We start from the raw sequence: 21,529 nt of genomic DNA, 5'->3' as shown, positions 1-21,529 counted from the left end.
TTGCTGAAATAAGATCCTCACAATCTAAATTTATGTTACTGAAGAACAAAGAATAATCAGTTTTGAATAAAGTGACAAAAAACATTGTAGTGTATTACTTTCATTACTTTAAATTCAGCACAAAACAATTGCTGCATGTGTTTGTGTGAGTGTTTGTGTGTCTGTATTCCTGTCACATAACTATGGAAGTGAACTGCAATTTATTTTCTCAGAACTGTGTGATAGAAAGTTGCAGTTGCAAGATATAAAGTCAGAATTGTGAGATATAAACTCGCAATTATGAGAAAAAAGTATTCGACTTTATAACTGAAGTTTATATCACACAATTCTGACTTTATAACTCAAAATTGCAACTTTATATCATGGAATTCTGATCTTATAACTAACAATTCTGACTTTATAACTCAAAATGGCAACTTTATATCATGGAATTCTGATCTTATAACTCACAATTCTGACTTTATAACTCAAAATGGCAACTTTATATCATGGAATGCTGATCTTATATCACACAATTCTGACTTTATAACTCAAAATGGCAACTTTATATCATGGAATTCTGATCTTATAACTCACAATTCTGACTTTATAACTCAAAATGGCAACTTTATATCATGGAATTCTGATCTTATAACTCACAATTCTGACTTTATAACTCAAAATGGCAACTTTATATCATGGAATTCTGATCTTATAACTCACAATTCTGACTTTATATCTCACAATTCTGAGGGGGGAAAAGTCAGAATTTCAGAATGAATTTAGCATTTACTTTAGATTATGAATGTCATGTCTAGTCTTGGTTTTGTTTCATGTTTTATTTTGAAGTTTATTCATGTCTTATTGTTATGTTTTAATTTCTTTGTTTCCATGTTTGCCATGTGCTCCCTGTTGTTGTGTTTCCCATATGTCCCCATGTGATCATGTCATGTGATTCCCTTGATCTAATTGGTTTAATCATTGCTTTCAGGTGTTGATGTCATGGGTCTCAGTGTGTTTAAGCCCTCATGTTTGCCATTGTTCTTTGTCAAGTATTTCCCTTATTTTTATTTAAGTATTTTATTGTTATTTATTTTTTTTGGTCATTAAATCTAGTGTTGCTCACAGTCACATGCCACTTCTCCTGTGAGCTCAAAAAGGTTATGTGAGTGTATTATATTGATGAAATCACCACAGATCTTTTTTGACACGTCCAACTGACTACTTTATTGGTTCGTGTCCTGAATCAAACATCATCACATTGGCACTGTTAGCACAAAACAATCCCTTTTTTTAAAAAAAGAATAAATTTAATATCAGTGTTACAAGGTGAAAAGGAATGAAAAGGGCAATAATAACCAGAGTAATCAAAGGAATGACAGTGTTTGAATCTAATTAAAATAAACACATTCAGTCCTGGAACATAGGCTACATTTAAAGGATCAGAAATAGGTTAGTAAATTACAACTTGCATTAGAAAAACATAAGCATATTCATCTAGTTACTTTCAGATTAATGTTGAATGTTGTCTATCCGCTGATCTCTCTCAGGCCGGATCACTGGTCTCTTTACTTGCGCTTTTATCAAGTTTACAGGTGTAGATGTTTTCTGGATTTCATTCATTTTTGACTGTGATGGATTCTCCTGTCGGATGCTGTTCTGAACACTTCAGTTCTTCTCTAGTAGATTTCTTGGTTTTATCACTGTATTCGCATCTTAAATGGACAACATCAGGGTTAACTTCACTCTTCTCAGGTTCGGGGACCCGCTCTGTGAAAGAAAAACAAACAATGAAATCAAACACAACTAGCCTTGGAAAAAGTCTTGTGACAGTACCATGGTACAATGATGGTATCAGATGGTAATACAGTGGTTATTTAACTACCAAAAAAGTACTATAATTCTACGCTACACTCAAAAAAATGGTTTTGCAGCACTGTTGGTTTTACCCCAATCTGTTTTGTTAAAATAACACACATACATTTCTTTTCCCACCAAAATACTATTGTATTGCGTTTCATTGACTGAAACTGTGCCAATTTCCATTATACTTAATTATCAGTCGTTAAACTAATGTAAAGTGTTTAAGTTCGCGATTCAAAAAACCGGATGTGACGACTTCCAAGTTCCAACGTATTTGATGAAGACGGCGCGAAGGAGGTGGCAAAGTGAATGGTGTCAGACGGCAGTCAGTGAGGTAAGAAAATATGAAGTTGATCTAAAGGCAATGTCTTTAATTTCTGTTAGTGTTTCGAAAAGTCTGCTCTGGGATGTTTTTAATATATTGACTATTGAATATTTTGTTAAACTTGTTTATTGCGCCATTAATGGATGATTCCATGCGATTGAAAGATGAAAAAGTGAAAAAGTTTTACGTGGCTTCATGCACTAAGACAGTGATATTAAAAGTTAAAACTCAGTACGCACCTAATTAATAAACTAAATGTGCAGATGAATCCAGCATATGAATGCAACGCGTTTAGTTAACGTAAATGTCGTTCATATTCTAGGTTAATCTGCACGAATAGCATGGTTTAGGCTATTATCATCATCAGAATTTGATATTTTTAGATTGCTGTTTCGGTATTAATAGCTATGTTAAGCGTGTAAAACATGGGAGGAAAACGCTTATCGTGTAACTAAACGCATTGCGTTTATATTTTGGGCTCATCTGCTTTTATTGGAATTGTGTTTCAGAGTTTGGTCTTTGATTATCACAGTCTTAGTATATTAAGGCCTGGTTTCACAGACAGGGCTTAGGCTAAACCAGGATTAGGCATTATTTCAATTAGGGCATTGTAGCTTTTATAAACGTAAACTAAAAAAAACATTACTGGTGTGTATCTTTAGATAAAACAATGACATCCACGTATTTTAAGATGTATCAGTACAATTTGCTTTCAGTTAAAACAGCTAAAATATGCATTTTAGTCTGTGAAAATGGGGTCAAGCGTTTTATCTCCTAAAACCTCCCAGTGTAGTTTCTAAGCTATGCAAGTCCCAGTAAAACTGGCTGAAGCTCTGAAGCAAGTACAAATAATGCCACATTCACCTTGCAGATGCACACATTTTGACATTTTATCTGATTTTACTTTTTTATGGCAGTTTTTCATCATGGTTTTTGGAGTTCGTCACTGTCTTTGGTGAAATAAAGGAATGTCACAAGTTAATGAAGGAGAAAACAGCGTTTTGGCTAAGGTAAGTGAAGCACTGTAGTTGTCTTTTTAGGTTTTAATAAAAGTAGTTAGTTAGAACCTATGGCTTGGCACAATAAAACTGATAAAGCTGCTCTTCATAATGTTTTTGTTTTAAATTTATCCCATTGGTGTCAACATTCGTTGTCAAGCTGGATGGATACTCTGGAAAACTTGAGGAGGAGTCCTTGGACAAAAAATTAAACATCTCTTGGTGCCCACTACACAGGTATGAAAAACCACACTCAACAAAACCTTGTATTAAAGCGTTAGTGCACCCAAAAATTAAATTTCTGTCATTAATTACTCACCCTCATGTCGTTCCACACCAGCAAGACCTTCATTCATCTTCAGAATACAAATTAAGATATTTTTGATGAAATCTGAGGGTATCTGATCTACTCATAAGCAGCAACGTCATTACACCTTTTGACGTTCAGAAATGTAGTTAAAAACATGGTTAAAATAGTCAACGTGACTGCAGTGGTTTAACCTTAATATTATGAAGCGACGGGAATACTATTTTTGCGCAAAAACAAAAATAATGACTTTTTTTCAACAATTTAAACTGTTGTCATACGTAGTGAACTCACTGCAGACTGACTTGTTTACGTCCGAATAACAGCTCGTTATTGGCTGACTCCTGTGTCAGCATCAAATGCACGTGTTCAGCTTCGGCCTATACTAAGTTGGCATTCGGATGTAAACAAGGATGACAGTTCCAATTGTTGAATAAAGTCATAATGTTTGTTTTGTTTTTGACCACAAAAAGTATTCTTATCGCTTCATAACAATAAAGTTGAACCACTGCAGTCACATGGGCTATTTTAACCATGTTTTTAACTACCTTATTTTGGACGTCAAAAGGTGCAATGACGTTGCTGCCTTTGAGTGGATCAGATTCCCTCGGATATCATCAAAAATATCTTAATTTGTGTTCAGAAGATGAACGAAGATCTTACTGGTGTGGAACGACGTGAGGGTGAGTAATTAATGACAGAAATTTAATTTTAGGGTGAACTAACCCTTTAAAACAATATTCTCTCACTGGGGTTATGGTCATGAGCATGCATAAACAGATATAATAAAATTGTTTATTACCATGATAAATACAATAAATGCAAAGTAACTGACAGATGTTACATGTATAACACTATTGTTAATGGACAATGTTCTGCAGAGTTTAGCTCTAACTTACCCCAGCGCAACAGCCTGAAAGTTTAACACTTTGTTCTTATTTGAAAATTCCAAAAAACATTGATGGTTCAGGTGCATTTAATTTAGGTCGAGCTAAACTCTGCAGAACAGCCCCTCTAGGAGCAAGCTTTCACACCCCTGATGTAAAGCATGAGGAGGATGGATAACTGAAAGTGGTTGAGTATGATAGGAACAATGGCAGGGTAATCTTATGGAAAGGTGAATTATTTTAATTTTAAAGGTTAAAGGCTATATTTGGGTAATGTTGTTGTTATTTGCATCTTTAGAATGGTGACATTGAACTGAAGAGAGAGTGCATAATCAAATCTCTCTGTGTCTACATGAAAGAAGGCCCTAGCAGTCTGATCTGTATATATGGTGAGTATATGTGCATTTTAAAATGCTTTGTTAAAGTTAATACACATGAATTTAAGAGTACTGTTTTTTTGTTTGTTTGTTTTTTAATATCCACACTAGGACAGGACAGGAGGCGATTCAGAAGACTTCGATGGGGATTTATTTCATAAGACTGGAAGGTGCAGATATAGAAGAGAGCCTAGCAGATGTTGGAGTGGTGTTAGAGGGGCAAAAGGTTCTTCAGACCTTAGCAGTGTCTCATATGCCATATACAGCCACGTTGATGGGACTAATAAATGGACTGAATTTGAGCTACCGTCCTGGATTCAGGTATACTTTCAAAGCACTGCAAAAGTTGATGGCAACAAGTTATCCAATAAAGTGCACTGAAGAGCACACTACCATCTGGACACTCTTTTTTTTTTTTTTTTTGTAAATTTGTAAAAAATAAATAAATAAATAAATAAAGATTTAATTGTATTTATCCTTTTGTTTTTTGTTTTTTCAGGTTAATTTTCACTTTCTGAGTTTTTTGATTCTAACATTATCTAAAATTAATTTTACATCAGACTATTAAAAGCATTTGCACAAGTTTAAAGATTCTTGAATGTAATGACTGGACAGGCTGTTTAAAACTGTTTATTGCAAGGTAATCACACACAAATAAATGCTGCTTTGAAGGGAGTTACTTTAAATAGAAATCACTGAGTTAAAGTAACAAAACCTAATTGGATGGAACCACTGTCCATAATTTAATTGAGTTATTTGAAACAAATCTCCTTTTGTTGGTTGAATGAAACATATTTGGCTGGTTTTAAATAAACTAAAACATGTCCACTAAACTTAACAAGTTTAAGTTACAGGGAAGCAATTGCATTGATTTGATTTGACATTACTATTTTAAATAGATTCGTCCTCATTCAGTTGTGTTGTCACAACACAAGAATTTTACATAGATTCAAAAAATTCTATTAATGTTAATAAAAAACAATTTGCTTGTGTGGAACCACTGTCCATAATTAAATTAAGTAGGTTTAAAGGATCATTTTTTGAGTGTAAGTACCATGTAAATACCATGGTTTTAATCAAAGTATCATGGCATTACAATCTGATGCCTTTATTGTACAATACATTAACATTAATTAATATTAATCAATATAATCAATATTCACTCACCCATAACAGTCAAGTTGAATCTCTGTTGCTGCTCTTTACTGTTGATGTAAATGGTATAAACTCCACTATGTTCGACTTTTAGATTAGTGATAGTGATTTGTCCAGTCTTCTCATTAACAGTTGTGATGTCTCTGAATCTCTGATTCGGGACTAGAATTTCTCCTTCATCCCATTTAATTGCCTTGACAAGAATTCCACTACTGGATCTGTGTTTCCAGATGATGCTGGTAAGAGAATGAACGTCTGGAAATGTGTCTGGACGAAAAGAAACTTGATCACCCACAGCTTTCATCACATATTCACCTAATGAATAGAATATGAGATTGTTAGTTGACATCTCTATCGTTTATACAGTCATTTAATATTTGAAAATTAGGATAAAATACTATAACATTTTAAAAAACGAAACTGCTTTAGGATCAACAAAAATAGAAAAAAATAGTCAACTTCAATAAAATGTTATAACCATCACTTAGCCTATGTGAAACATGTACCATGTTTATGGAATCACCATGTAAATACCATGGTATTAATCAAAGTATCATGGCATTACAATCTGATGCCATTATGACAATGACATTTTTTTTTTCTGTATGTGAAGCAAAGTAAAAACAACCATAATAATATGATACTTTAAGAGCAGTAATATTAATCAATCAAGTTTCACTCACTCATAACAGTTAATGTGAATCTCTGTTGCTGCTCTTTACTGTTGATGTCAATGGTATAAACTCCACTATGTTCGACTTTTAGATTAGTTATAGTGATTTGTCCAGTCTTCTCATCAACAGTGTAACAGTTTTTCTGTTACTAATGTAAGTACCAGTAGAGTTCTCCCGTCTATTTACTATTACTCACCTGAGCATTAGGGGGCGCTCTATTTGAGGTGTGTGAGTTGGCCTATTTAGGGAAACAAAGAAGGAGAAATGGCAGGAAGTTGGTTCTTTACCTGTAAGGAGAGGCTTGCCTCATGGTGGTTGTGGCCTTTTTGCCCTGGTTGAGGAACTTTAGAGTTCTAAGCTCATCTGTAAGTAGCTGTTATTGTTTCTATTTTGGTTTAACAATTCATGTACATAGCACATGGTTATGGTTTGTTTGTTTGTTTGAATTCTGTTTACAGAGGGTTTGGGTTCTGAATGTATGTGGATTACTTGGGGGCTTCAACAACTGAGAAGATTGGAACTAAGAGTTGATTTCCGTTCACTACTTGACTGTTACCTGTTGCATGACAACGTTTCTCTGTCGATTGAACTCTGCTGTGGATCATCTTGCCATTTAAGTACTGTTTTCTCTATTCATTGGCAACAAAGACTGAGCAAAGCTTATGGTCCTAATTGATGAGAAACCAAGGACTGTGCTTTATGTGATGGACTGTATTTCTTAATCTCTGGTTCCAACTGTTTGATGTCAGAAATTGGTGTCCTGCTGAATAATGAATGTTTTGTGTGACTATGTTTAATACATTTGACTCATGAGTGAAATTGGTCTGGTTGGTCCCTTATTTTATGTAGCACTCAAGTAAAAGTTAACTGGATAGGTGTTACAACAGTTGTGATGCCTTTGAATCTTGGATTCGGGATTAGATATCCTGTTTCTGCTTCATCCCATTCAATCGCCTTGACAGCAGTTCCACTAGTGTTTATGTGTTTCCAGATGATGCTGGTGACAGGAGGAACAAAGTTGTTTGGACGAAAAGAAACTTGATCACCCACTGCTTTCATCACACCTTCACCTGATGAATAAAATATGCAAGTATGTTAGTCAACATCTCTATCATTCACTACAGTCATTTAAAGGTCCCCTTGAACATGTTTTTAAAAGATGCAATATAAGTCTAAAGTGTCTCCTGAATGTGTCTGTGAAGTTTCAGCTCAAAATACCCCATAGTTTTTTTTTTTATTAATTTTTTTAACTGCCTATTTTGGGGCATCATTAACTATGCACTGATTTACACTCGACCCCGCCCCCTTGAATCGCGTGCTCCCTGCCACACGAGCTCTGGACTATATTACAGCGCATTTACAAAGTTCACACAGCTAATATAACCCTCAAATGGATCTTTACAAGATGTTCGTCATGCACGCTGTATGCATGCTTCGAAATATGTGAGTAAATCATTTATTTTGGAAGTTAACGGTTGTTTCTCTATGAGTTTGAGGCTGTGCTCTATGGCTAACGGCTAATGCTACACTGCTGGAGAGATTTACATTTACATTTATGCATTTGGCAGACGCTTTTATCCAAAGCGACTTACATTGCATTACACTATACATATTGGTATCTGAGCATGTGCAATCCCTGGGATCGAACCCATGACCTTGGCATTGCTAATGCCACGCTCTAACCACTGAGCTACAGGAAAGCATTTATAAAGAATGAAGTTGTGTTTATGCATTATACAGACTGCAAGTGTTTAAAAATGAAAATAACGACAGCTCTTGTCTCCGTGAATACAGTAAGAAACGATGGTAACTTTAACCACATTTAACAGTACATTAGCAACATGCTAACAAAACATTTAGAAAGATAATTTACAAATATCACAAAAAATATCATGATATCATGGATCATGTCAGTTATTATTGCTCTATCTGCCCTTTTTTGCTATTGTCCTCGCTTGCTTACCTAGTCTGTTGATTCTGCTGTGCACATCCAGACGTTTTGCCCTCTCTAATGACTAATGGCTTGAATATGAGCTCAGCTGGCAATGGCATTATGCAAATATTGAGGGCGGAGTCCCTGACTGTTACGTAACAATCGGTGTTATGTTGAGATTCGCCTGTTCTTCGGAGGTCTTTTAAACAAATGAGATTTATATAAGAAGGAGGAAACAATGGGGTTTGAGACTCACTGTATGTCTTTTCCATGTACTGAACTCTTGTTATTTAACTATGCCGAGGTAAATTCAATTTTTGAATCAAGGGCACCTTTAATATTTGAAAATTAGGTTACAATACTATAACATTTAAAACTAAACTGCTTCAGGATCGACAAAAATAGAAAAAATGTTATAAACATCACTGACCTGAAACGGCTTCTGTGGCGATGAACACAAAGATGACGACCAACATCAAGCATCGAAGTGACATTTTTGTTAGATAAAGTACACGTTGATGCACTTTTCTTCTGTATTTTGCTCAGAATGTCTTTTACATGTATGAGATTCAGTATATGAACAGAAAATAGAGGAAGTGTGAAAACAGAAACTGTAAACATGCATAATTGTGCTGATCTTCCACTTTCACTTCACATTTTTAAATTTGATTAAAATGCATGTCTTGCAATGTTTATACTTCCCTAAAGACATAAATCTCCATTTGAATTATTTTTTTTTTAAATAAAGTTTTAACACATTTTACATTAATAAGAGAATTTTATTTGAAGTGATTTACACTGAATTCACTGTGTACACCTGCAAAACTCTGTTTGGTGCCAGTAAGAGTTTCTCATCTCGTCCCTTCTTGAGAACAAAGTATCTGCATATTTAACAGTAGATTCTAGGGGTGTAACGATATGCTCAGGTCATGATACGGTATCTCGATACTGAGCTCACGATACCATACGTATCACGATATTTCAAACCAAACTGAAACTGAAATACAAATAAGATTTATTTAAAAACATTGACAAATTTCAATAATTTTCCTTGTTGTACATACAAGATCAAATTTCGAGGTTTAATAAAAACCTTCTGTATTCAAATCACAAGCTGAATAGGTCTGTCTGTCACTGAAAAAACGTTACATTTAACATGAACTTAGAATTAAGGATCCGACCATTCACATATCACGTGTGGAAAGCGCGACCGCACGGCTTCTCCTTCTTTCCAAAGCGCTTGCGCTCCCGTGGCGTCAGTCGTGAATTGCCATGAAGCATGAACTGCGCTCGCCAAGAGGAGTAGAAAGTTTCAGCAAAGGATAAATTGAATTCTAGCCCTTGCATTAGCTTTACTACTAGATATATTTATGGAGATAAGATATAAAAACCACCCTGTGCAGCTATGATGATCAGCTGTTCGGCTGAGATTTTGATGTTTTGTTACGGAAAGGCCACAGCAGATCAGTTGGTTCTTGTCACGTGACCTGCGGTGCGCTTGCAACATTCTGAAAAGTTGAGAATTTCTCATCTCGATGGGTATCGGAACATCTCCAGTTTAAACCTGCTTGCAAGATTCGATGTGTGCGCAAAACACTTACTGAACTAGAGAGCTGATTGAGACACACACTTAATATGCGGTGACAACCCGGCTTCTCTCACTGCCTCCTCCATGTTGGTAGGTCACGTCAGCTGCTCAACCAATAAGATTAGACTGCCGTCATATCGTAAAAGTATCGCCATCACTCTATGATACATATCATAACATTTTTACATCACGAAATATCGTACTGCGATATATCGTTACACCCCTTGTAGATTCATAACCTGAGGAAGAACACCGTTTGTGCGGCCCAGCAGACAGAAAGGTCAAAAAACAAGTCAAAGTTAAATAACAGTCAAAGTTATGAAGGCATGGTATAAGAAGCGAAAATAAGAAAGTGCGAAACTGTAAACATGCATAATTGTGCTGATCTTCCACTTTCACTTCAGTTTTAAAATGTATGAAAATGCATGTTTTGCAATGTCCATATTTCCCTAAAGACAAAGAAATCTTCATCTGAAATTAAAATTTTATTTTGTTTTTAAATAAAAGTCTTTACACATTACACATTTTTTTTTAAGTTATTTACACTGCATTCAATGTGTACTATTTTACTACACTATGCATTTATATACAATCACTCTACAACTCTGCAAAAATGTGTACACCTGCAACTCTATGTTTGGTGCCAGTAAGAGTTTCTCATCTTGTCCCTCCTTGAGAACAAAGTATCTGCATATTGTGGTAGATGTTCCATGACGCACCTGACTTAACCCTCTGGAGTCTGAGGCTGATTTGGGGCCTGGAGAAGTTTTGACATGCCCTGACATTTGTGCTTTTTTCAGTTGTTCATAAACATATAAATGACAAAAGTGTCATTACACTGTATTCAGCACAAACTAGGCTACAATAATATGTGAGGAACATGTATGTACATGTTTGTGTTTTTGAAGGAATAACATTTATGCGTGGTTATTGAAAAAACAAAAAACTTAAGTCACTGAAATAAGGCCAAAAAAAGTATAGTAAATCTGTGTTTACAATACTTTAGGGTATTGGAGGTTGTAAACTAGAGTTTTTGCTTCAAAATTATGTAAAAATTATGCTGCCTACTCCTTCATATAAAACAATATATTGATTTAGTTTTTGTAAGACACTTTTTGCCAAGAAACACAGTATGCATGGAGGCGTGAATCACCACTGAATAATGGGCCATTCTCACCTGAGAAGACAAAAGAATTGGATAGTAATGATCTGAAATGACTTGCATATTAATGAGGCATTTCAGTCAGGTAGGCTGTGAAAAAAACCTTCTGTGATGTCTCAAGCTCATCATGATATATGAAACATACAGAAAAATATTATTACAATATAAAGTAATGGTTTTATATTATACTTTAAAATATAATGTATTTCTGTGATGCAAAGAGTCTGAATATAGGCTTTTAGTTTAAAAGCATGCACATTTGGAGAAATATTGGATTCTCATATGCTTATGTCAATTTTCTATACAAAGGAGTTATATTTATTTAATATTCATTATCATTACTATGAGCGCTGGTGTTTTCATTTCATACTTGAAGTCGGAGGGCGCTCTCTGTGAATTTTTAGTCCACAAATTCATCTAAAAGAAGAAGAGGCTATTCCATGAATGGAGTTTCCAATTCATACTGCAGCCGGAGGGCGCTAAAGAAACAAAAACTCATCTAAAATTCATCTATAGAAGAAAAGAAAACAGGAACTAACTGCATGTCTTCTACAGATCGCTAACCATGGCTTTAACATCCAAATAAACACTTTTCAAGACAATAAATACACGATTGAGACGATGAATGCATGTATTGCCTCTGAATTTGCGTCTGAATAGCGCTGGCTCCGTGGGCGTGGCCGCATTAGCGGATAATGAGCTGAATCACGGACTTCTGACATGGCTCTCTTTTCATACAGATTACATAAACACAGAAGGTTTGTTTTCGATTTGACTTACATGATTTAAAACCTGACATCTTAACATTTTTAGACATAAGTTTAATTTTTCTGTGATTAGTATTCACTAAGTTACAGTTCATTTTCTGAGAACTATCAGATTGGACTTCGTTCAGAGGGAGAGGAGAAATCACGCATGTTAGTTTTCTTTATTTTACAAAAGGCACAACATTGTGTTTTTACTCTGAGTGTATACAAATAAAAGAAGATATTCTATAGTTTCAATTGATATATTACTTATGTCTCTATGACAAAAAATGACGGAGTATTTTAAGTCTGTTTTGCTGCAATGTGAAAAAAAACCTGCAAAAGCGCCGGCGCGTTTTCAGACCTCAGAGTGTTAAGTTACCTTCCTGGGGCGTCTGCTAATCGACGCTCAATAAATATCCCGATCTTTCGGGGCGTCTGCTAATCCACGCTCAATAAATATCCCGATCTTTCGGGGCGTCTGCTAATCCACGCTCAATAAATATCCCGATCTTTCGGGGCGTCTCCTAATCCACGCTCAATAAATATCCCGATCTTTCGGGGCGTCTCCTAATCCACGCTCAATAAATATCCCGATCTTTCGGGGCGTCTCCTAATCCACGCTCAATAAATATCCCGATCTTTCGGGGCGTCTCCTAATCCACGCTCAATAAATATCCCGATCTTTCGGGGCGTCTCCTAATCCACGCTCAATAAATATCCCGATCTTTCGGGGCGTCTCCTAATCCACGCTCAATAAATATCCCGATCTTTCGGGGCGTCTCCTAATCCACGCTCAATAAATATCCCGATCTTTCGGGGCGTCTGCTAATCCACGCTCAATAAATATCCCGATCTTTCGGGGCGTCTCCTAATCCACGCTCAATAAATATCCCGATCTTTCGGGGCGTCTCCTAATCCACGCTCAATAAATATCCCGATCTTTCGGGGCGTCTCCTAATCCACGCTCAATAAATATCCCGATCTTTCGGGGCGTCTGCTAATCGATGCTCAATAAATATCCCGATCTTTCGGGGCGTCTCCTAATCCACGCTCAAGAAATATCCCGATCTTTCGGGGCGTCTCCTAATCCACGCTCAAGAAATATCCCGATCTTTCGGGGCGTCTCCTAATCCACGCTCAAGAAATATCCCGATCTTTCGGGGCATCTCCTAATCCACGCTCAATAAATATCCCGATCTTTTGGAGCATCTCCTAATCCACGCTCAATAAATATCCCGATCTTTCGGGGCATCTCCTAATCGACATTCAATAATATTTTGTCTTGACCCCCTTAAACCTTGTTTCCTAACCTGACTTGCTGCAGCAATAACCAGAGACTCCAGTTTTTGCTCTTCAAAGCTTTAATAACAGCCGTGAGAGTTCTCGTCAATCCCAGAGAATCTCTCTCCGAACAAAGGAATACAGCAGGTTTTATAGGATTTCAGGTACACTTCACAGTCAGTAGGGCATGATCTATTACTCGTTATCATCAGTCTCAATACGATTGGTTTAGATTTAAGAAAATCATCTCAGTTCCTCTGTCCTGCATAAATTTAGATTAGAACAACTGAATCACAAGATCATCAAAAAATATCACTGGGTTAATAGTTCAGATTACTCAATAGGTTAAAACAAGACTATTTTTTATCCTCAGAAGGATGCTGTCTAGCCAGCACAACAGAATTTTTCCCCTTACAACACTTTATTTCTCTATTTCAAAGTTAGATTATTATTAGGCCTGTAGAAAAAAAAGAAATGTTAGTTCATTATTAATTAGTTCAAAAATTCCATCACAATATTTAGATTAATAGATTCATAACCTGAATTTCAAACACCATTTGTGCTGCCCAGCAGAGAGAAATATCAAAAAGCAACAGTCAAAGTTTAATAACAGTCAGATTCATGAAGGCACAGACGGTTCAGAGCTCCAGATGATTCAGTAAAGCTGAGATTTATAGAGTCCATGATGAGCAGAACTGTGGCAGCATCAATCACACACTCACAGCTGTTATTTCTGAGGGGAAAACAGTATTTCACATTATAAAATATAGTAATTATTTGACACAAATAAATTAAATGATTAAACTTACTCTTGTAAATCTTGTGTCTCCCACAGGAAGCAGCACAATCACCTTAAAGAACAAGAACAGTGACAGTTACAGTCATGAACTCATTATCAATCTTATTAATAGAGATGTTTTGTGATTCATGAGTTCATAATGGTTAGAATGTTTTGAGCAAATGATAAACACAGATGAAAGAAAGGAAATGCTTTAAAATGTTTTAAATGATCTTACCATGAAACACAATCATAATCAGGAAAAGGATGATAATCACAGTGATCGCAGGAATGACAATTGCGACGATAAATCGTGTGTTTGATTCTAGTGAAGAAAAAACAATAGGTTATGCATATGAAACTATCTCCTGGGACACACAGTTATAAATGATCAGAATTAGGTTATTAAATTGCATCTTGCATTACTGAATTATGACAATCGATAGAAACAAGCATATTCATCTAATTACTTTCAGATTTATGTCGTCTCACCTTTGAACAGATCTCTCTCATAGACCGGATCACTGGTTTCTTCACTTGCGCCGTTATCGAGTGTACAGGTGTAGAAGTTTTCTGGATTTCCTTCGTTTATGACTGTGATAGACTCTCCTTTTGGATAGAGTAGCGAACCCGTCAGTGTTTCTCCAGTAGAATTCTTCCAGATGATCGTTTCACTGTATTCACATCTCAAATACACAACACCAGGGCTAACACTCGGCTCTATATATATCACAGGTTTGGGGACCCGCTCTGTTAAAGAAACAATTAAACAATTAAAGCTGCAAGCAGCATTTATCATGGTACAAGCATTTAAGCCCTTTAAGCACATATGTGACCAGTCACGGAAAGTAGGGACACAAGTCGGTTTTGGGGCATTTTGAGTTATTCACAGATTCTGAAAGTGCAATGATGTGTGACACATGGAAATCTGATAATATTTGGAGAAGTTGTGGCCATTTGAAGGTAGGCAATCAAGAAAGCTCTATAGGGAGAAAAACGCCTCTAAAGTTGCAGTTCTCACCTGTTCTCATCTGCTGTGAGTGACAATAGGGCTCATTTACATCTCATTTAGATAAGCCATACCCCCTGTAAAGCTGCATGGACCGCATACTATTAATAATAAAGGTTAATGTGCATTGTAAATGTCAGTAATTTATCTTTTTTGACTTTTATAAAAATGATTTAGAGGCTGAAATATGTGACTTTTTTGTCAAAACTCTATTTGAACTCGTGCATTGTAGATAACTTGTTGCAAGACACTCCTTTAAAATCTGCCCATCATTTTTAATGTTATTATTTTAATGTTTATGTAAAGAAAAAGTACATATTGATGCTAATTTTATTTTTTATTTGCTGGTTTTCCACATAAAACTTGGTGAATTGACTTTTTGAACAGGATTCTGTGATAACCGTGATCATTTTGGTCACTATAATCATGAAATGAAATGTTCTCACCTGAGAAGCCTGTTAAAGAAGAATAGGCAATCCAGGAAATAACTGGACTAACAGAGGCCAGAGATCGTTAACTATGGCTATTCAAAACACTTTTCAAGACAATAAATACACGATTGAGACGATGAATGCATGCATTGCCTCTGAATTTGCGTCTGAATAGCGCTCCCTCCGTGGGCGTGGCCGCATTAGCGGATAATGAGCTGAATCACGGACTTCTGACATGGCTCTCTTTTCATACAGATTACATAAACACAGAAGGTTTGTTTTCGATTTGACTTACACGTTTTAAAACTTGACATATCAACGTTTTTTCAGACATAAGTATAATTTTTTTATGATTAGTATTCACTAAGTTACAGTTCATTTTCTGAGAACTATCAGATTGGACTTCGTTCAGAGGGAGACGAGAGATCACGCATCATGTTAGTTTTCTTTATTTTACAAAAAGCACAACATTGTGTTTTTACTCTGAGTGTACACAAATAAAAGAAGACATTCTATAGTTTCAATTGATATATTACTTATGTCTCTATGACAAAAAATGACGGAGTATTTTAAGTCTGTTTTGCTGCAATGTGAAAAAAATCCTGCAAAATGCGCCGGCGCGTTACCCGACTCCAGAGAGGTAATGTCTTATTATGCCGCTTTCATCGTCGCTCAGATCGTTTTCAGAATCAGTGAGCGCTTGTTCATAAGCATCCGGCTTGTCGAAGAAGTACTTCAAAACATTTTCAGTGTAACGGCCACGGTTCTTCATTGAATTTTGATATCAGCTAGAGCCGGCCAGAGCGCTGCATAGTAAGTAGCCACGCTTCCCAGTATGGAAATACACACAGACATGACACGCCCCTACTGCGTGCTAGAATCTCCGAAAAACAAGCCGATTTCGACCTCAAAATGTACGCTTTTAAATATACCAATACTGCTATCTCAAACACGGAAAGGCTTCTTCATGATCTCAACTAACAGATTCTGCAAAAACACGAAAATCATCAATTTTGAAAAAAAATGCTTCTTTCTCATTTTGCTCAAGAGTTGTGCTGCCGACTTGTGTCCCTGGTTTCCGTGACGGGTCACATATGTGTAAAAAGATTATGTTTTATTTAGCAAGTAACCACTTAAATCATTGAAGGAACAGACCATTTTCAGCCAAAACAGGCACCTATGGTCAGATCTCCATAACAGTTAGCATGCTTCTTTAGAGTCATATGCTGCATGTGTTCACTTAATTTCTTGACGTTCTGAATTTTTTATTAAGGATTTATAGGCTTTTGAGTATATTTTGCCACAGCCATTTTCTAAATGACCCTGTTAAAGTGACCCAAAGGGTAAAGGGTTTTGTTCCGATCAGGCAAAAAACCTAGGACTATTTAGCAAAAGTAGGTTTTTCAGATATTCATGAATAATTAATGAACGATTTGATTGACAGCGTTAGTTCTTGAGACAAAGTTGTTCCGCATGAGGAGATCTATCAAATGATATGCATATTGTGTGGATCTGTGAAAGCACACATGATTACAGAGGCGTAAAACTCATTAGTGCCAACTAGTGGCGATTTCTTTTAAAACTCTTACAGACCTTTAGGACCTTCATTGGAAAGTTCATTGGCTGATTATGGCCATGTTTTTTGAGATATGCCAATGTCCTCATAGACTATCATGCCCCCTTGGACCAAGACACTGCATGCCAAATTTTAAGTCGATCGGACTAACGGTTGCATAGTTACAGCTGTTTCATGGTGTATTTCAAGTTATAGTGCCACCTAGTGTCCAATCAATGCAATTTTTTTTTATTGTGTCCAAAGATTGAGCCCCTATACATGTGTACCAAATGTGGTGCAAATATCTTATTTCATTCTTGAGTTATAGCCATTTTAGTAAAAGTGACTCCACCCTCATTGTTTGTTTTGGCGCCCTTTAGTGACCATTAATCAAAATTGGAACTTTTTGTTGATAATTTTTGATAATCAGACTCCAGAGAACATTTCTGCTCTGGTTCAGATTGGGTCAAAAACCTAGGACTAGTTCGCAAAAGTAGGTTTTCGCCAATTTCACCAGGTGATGAGCCAGTCCGAGACATGCATCTTATTCCAACAATATAAGACACTTGAGCCTGGGCATAACGGTTCAGGAGTTATGAGCCATTTTGTACTTTGACTGCTGTAGTGCCCCCCTCAGGCCGATCGGGCCTCTCATTATAACAAACAAAGTATACAGACACAGTGTAAATAAGAGATTGATTGTGCAGTGTAGACAACTTCATAGATTTTAAGGGAAGTTTGTGAGATTGTAATGAACTGAGATGAGTGACAGCTTTTATTGATTATAAAGGGAGTTTGCAAATGTAATACTGATTTTATACAATAATTAAATAAACATGAAGTTAATATTAAATGACTTACATTTTAGGAACAGTATTGTCAGATTTTGTCAATGAAAATAGTTCCAAAAAACATAACAGCCGTTTTGTTTACAAATTTCAAACGAATCTATTGAGTCAATGATTCAATGACACATTCATATAGACAGTCACTTGGTTTGTTCCTGAATGAATCAGCTGTTTGAATGAATCGATTGATTGAATGATTCAGTGAAAAAGATAGTGACTCGACGCCTCCTACTGGCGGTTTTAGTTTCATTTTCAAAGCATTTCATTAATTTAAAGGTGCCCTCGAATGAAAAATTGAATTTATCTTGGCATAGTTGAATAACAAGAGTTCAGTACATGGAAATGACATACAGTGAGTTTCAAACACCATTGTTTCCTCCTTCTTATATAAATCTCATTTGTTTAAAAGACTTCCGGAAAACACGCAGATCTCAACATAACACCGACTGTTACGTAACAGTCGGGGTGTACGCCCCAATATTTGCCAGCCCATGTTCCCAACATTATGAAAGGCATTAGACAAGGGCAGCCAGTATTAACATCTGGATCTGCACAGCCAAATCATCAGACTAGGTAAGCAAACAAGAACAATAGCGAAAAATGGCAGATGGAGCAATAATAACTGACATGATCCATGATATCATGATATTTTTAGTGACATTTGTAAACTGTCTTTCTAAATGTTTTGTTAGCATGTTGCTAATGTACTGTTAAATGTGGTTAAAGTTACCATCGTTTCTTACTGTATTCACGGAAACAAGAGCAGTCGATATTTTCATTTTTAAACACTTGCAGTCTGCATAATTCATAAACACAACTTCATTCTTTATAAATCTCTCCAACAGTGTAGCATTAGCCGTTAGCCACAGAGCACAGCCTCAAACTCATAGAGAATCAAATATAAACATCAAAATAAATACTTTACTCACATAATTCGAAGCATGCATACAGCATAAATGACGAACATCTTGTAAAGATCCATTTGAGGGTTATATTAGCTGTGTGAACTTTGTAAATGCGCTGTAATATAGTCGAGAGCTCGTGTGGCAGGGAGTGCGCGAATTAAAGGGGCGGCGCCCAGTGTAAATCAGTGCATTGTTAATGATGCCCCAAAATAGGCAGTTAAAAAAATTAATTTAAAAAAATCTATGGGGTATTTTGAGCTGAAACTTCATAGACACATTCAGGAGGCACCTTAGACTTATATTACATCTTGTGAAAAAGCATTCTTGGGCACCTTTAAATCATTTAACATTTTAAAACCTTCTAAAACATTAATCTCATAACGTTGTTGTCATGAATTAAAGAGCATTCGTGTCACTTCTGAGCCTCATTAAACAGTCTGTAAATGTACCTAGATGCCACCTTCTGTTTTTCTATGCAGTGCAAAGATTAATTTTGTTGATACTGATTTCATTTGATTGGTAACTTATTCTTCCTGATTGTGTCTTGTTGTTCTATCTCAATTTATAAATATAAATTCATGAATTTGACAAAGATGACACATTTAATAAGGTTACAAAAAAATGCCCTTACAAAGTTAAAAAAAAAAAAAAAGAAAGAAAGAAAGAAAGAAAGAAAGAAAGAAAGAAAGAAAAAAGCACCAGCAAGTCATTTTAAAAAGACAAATATCGCCTCTAAATGGGAAGGTTAATTTCTGTCATTGATCAGAAAGTGAAAAGAAATGTAAGCGTAGAGCCCTAAACTAGTCTAGTGAGAGTACTGTGGTACAATGATGGTATCAGATGGTAATATCACACTCTGATGTTATTTTATTGATTATTTTAATGTGAGGCTAAGCAAAATCAGCCATAACAACATGATGTAATAATCAATATAATCAATTTTCACTCACCCATAACCGTCAAGTTGAATCTCTGTTGCTGCTCTTTACTGTTGATGTCAATGGTATAAACTCCACTATGTTCGACTTTTAGATTAGTTATAGTGATTTGTCCAGTCTTCTCATCAACATTTGTGATGTCTCTGAATCTCTGATTCGGGATTAGAATTTCTCCTTCATCCCATTCAATCGCCTGGTTAACAGTTCCACTAGTGTTTATGTGTTTCCAGATGATGCTGGTGACAGGAGGAACAAAGTTGTCTGGACGAAAAGAAACTCGATCACCCACTGCTTTCATCAGATCTACATCTAATAATTGAAATATGAGAGAGTATGTTAGTCAACATTCAAGCTGGGTAATTTCCAGGCAACACACGTGATCACTTCCAACAACGTAAAAGTACCACGGAATTTTTATATAGTACCAGTTTATTTCCATTATAACGAAAGCATATGTTTAATGAATACGGAAATCATTAAATATATAGGCATAGTTTAGGTATTACCATTAGGGTCCCGTTGAACAGTTTTTACAGCCTGACCTGAGACTGATAAGTAAAACATAAGATCTATACAAGAAACACTGAATCTATACCTAAAATACACTGCAATCATTTGATAATTGTAATTTAGAATTCAAAATTTATTGTTATTTGTTATATATATTATTTATAACCCTCAAAGAATGGACACTGCGTAATTTATAAAAACCGGTAGATAATTAACTTACCTGAAACCGCTTCAGTGGTGATGATGAACACAATGATGGTGACGAACGTCAAACTTCGAGGTGACATTTTTGTTAGAAAAAATACACGTTTATTCACTTTTTCTCTAGATTTTGCTCAGCGACGCAAACACGGTGTAAGAATAGTGGTTTTATATGAAACAGAAAATGAAAACATTCAGCATTCTCCTCAAAAACACCGGGTTGTAGAAAGGGACGGGGCCACACGCGTCGCTCCGCCCCTTTACCTACTCTGATTGGCTCGGTCGTCTTTCACAGGCACACATGATAGGACATGTGTTCAGAGTTGTTTTGACTAGTATAATGCAGACAGAACAACATTAGCTTATCTCGCAATGGCAAGATGAGTTAATTATGAAAGGTTATTAGTTTATTCACAGGCTGCAGCAGGTCGAAAGCAAGTTTGGTCTAGTGCATGAAAAATATCCACTGCATAACAAAAGTGCACTGCATAAACTGCTTTTATTTTTTTTTTTTCTGTTTTCATTTTGGAGTGAATATTTGGGGTGTGCTGTTTTATAATAACTGATTTACAGTAGGTTGTAGCCCACATCTTTTCTGACACCACACCAGTATTTATATTCATTTAAACTGTAAATATATAATTCACATAATACAAACTAAACTGTATTGAAGGACACAATGTAAAACTGATTAAACTATATATATATTTTTTTAAAAATGCATCTTTTGATGTTCATACTTCACTAATGGCACAAATCTCCTTCTGAATTAGAATTTTTGTTTCAAAAACCAGTCTTAACAAGATGCATTCACATTTTATTTGAAGTGATTTATATTGCATTCAGTATTTACTTTTTTATTGGTTCATGTCCAGCATCAAACTCGTCACATTGGCACTTGTTGGCATTTAAAACAATCCCTTTGTTCAACTGTGCTATTTTGAGACAATAAATATGAAATAAAATGTGCTTTTAACATAATTTCTCTGTTATGAATGTATTAGATACATATTATGTATGTATTAGATGTTCTTAAGATTATCCTATAGGTACTAAAAAATGTTCTTTACTTTATT

At 35.7% G+C, this 21,529-nt stretch overlaps 2 protein-coding genes across 4 annotated transcripts in view; both read right to left on the bottom strand.

Annotated features, from left to right (window-relative positions):
* LOC125272906 (SLAM family member 9-like) overlaps positions 1-21,529 on the bottom strand; it is a 55,254-nt gene that overhangs the window by 16,057 nt on the left and 17,668 nt on the right. The window lies entirely within an intron of this gene.
* On the bottom strand, positions 1,180-20,684 carry LOC125272909. 3 transcript variants are annotated; one of them, XM_048198090.1, is made up of 6 exons: positions 20,249-20,371; positions 19,755-20,051; positions 14,549-14,806; positions 14,295-14,381; positions 14,088-14,129; positions 13,341-14,011 (listed from the first exon to the last, which is right to left on the bottom strand). In XM_048198090.1, the coding sequence occupies exons 1-6, from the start codon at positions 20,355-20,357 to the stop codon at positions 13,989-13,991; spliced, it is 816 nt and encodes a 271-aa protein (XP_048054047.1). In that variant the 5' UTR covers positions 20,358-20,371; the 3' UTR covers positions 13,341-13,988. The 3 variants fall into 3 exon arrangements, with proteins under 3 accessions (XP_048054046.1, XP_048054048.1, XP_048054047.1); XM_048198089.1 differs by lacking the exons at positions 13,341-14,011; positions 14,088-14,129; positions 14,295-14,381; positions 14,549-14,806; positions 20,249-20,371 and adding exons at positions 1,180-1,749; positions 5,904-6,206; positions 6,575-6,671; positions 20,473-20,684 and having other exon boundaries at positions 19,852-20,051; XM_048198091.1 differs by lacking the exons at positions 13,341-14,011; positions 14,088-14,129; positions 14,295-14,381; ... (1 more) ...; positions 19,755-20,051; positions 20,249-20,371 and adding exons at positions 1,180-1,749; positions 5,904-6,206; positions 7,462-7,635; positions 8,929-9,084.

The sequence above is a fragment of the Megalobrama amblycephala genome, linkage group LG7 (genome assembly GCF_018812025.1).
Source record: "Megalobrama amblycephala isolate DHTTF-2021 linkage group LG7, ASM1881202v1, whole genome shotgun sequence".
Lineage (NCBI taxonomy): Eukaryota > Metazoa > Chordata > Actinopteri > Cypriniformes > Xenocyprididae > Megalobrama > Megalobrama amblycephala.
Note: the sequence above shows the minus strand (reverse complement) of the source record. Positions and strands in the feature narration are given on the sequence as shown.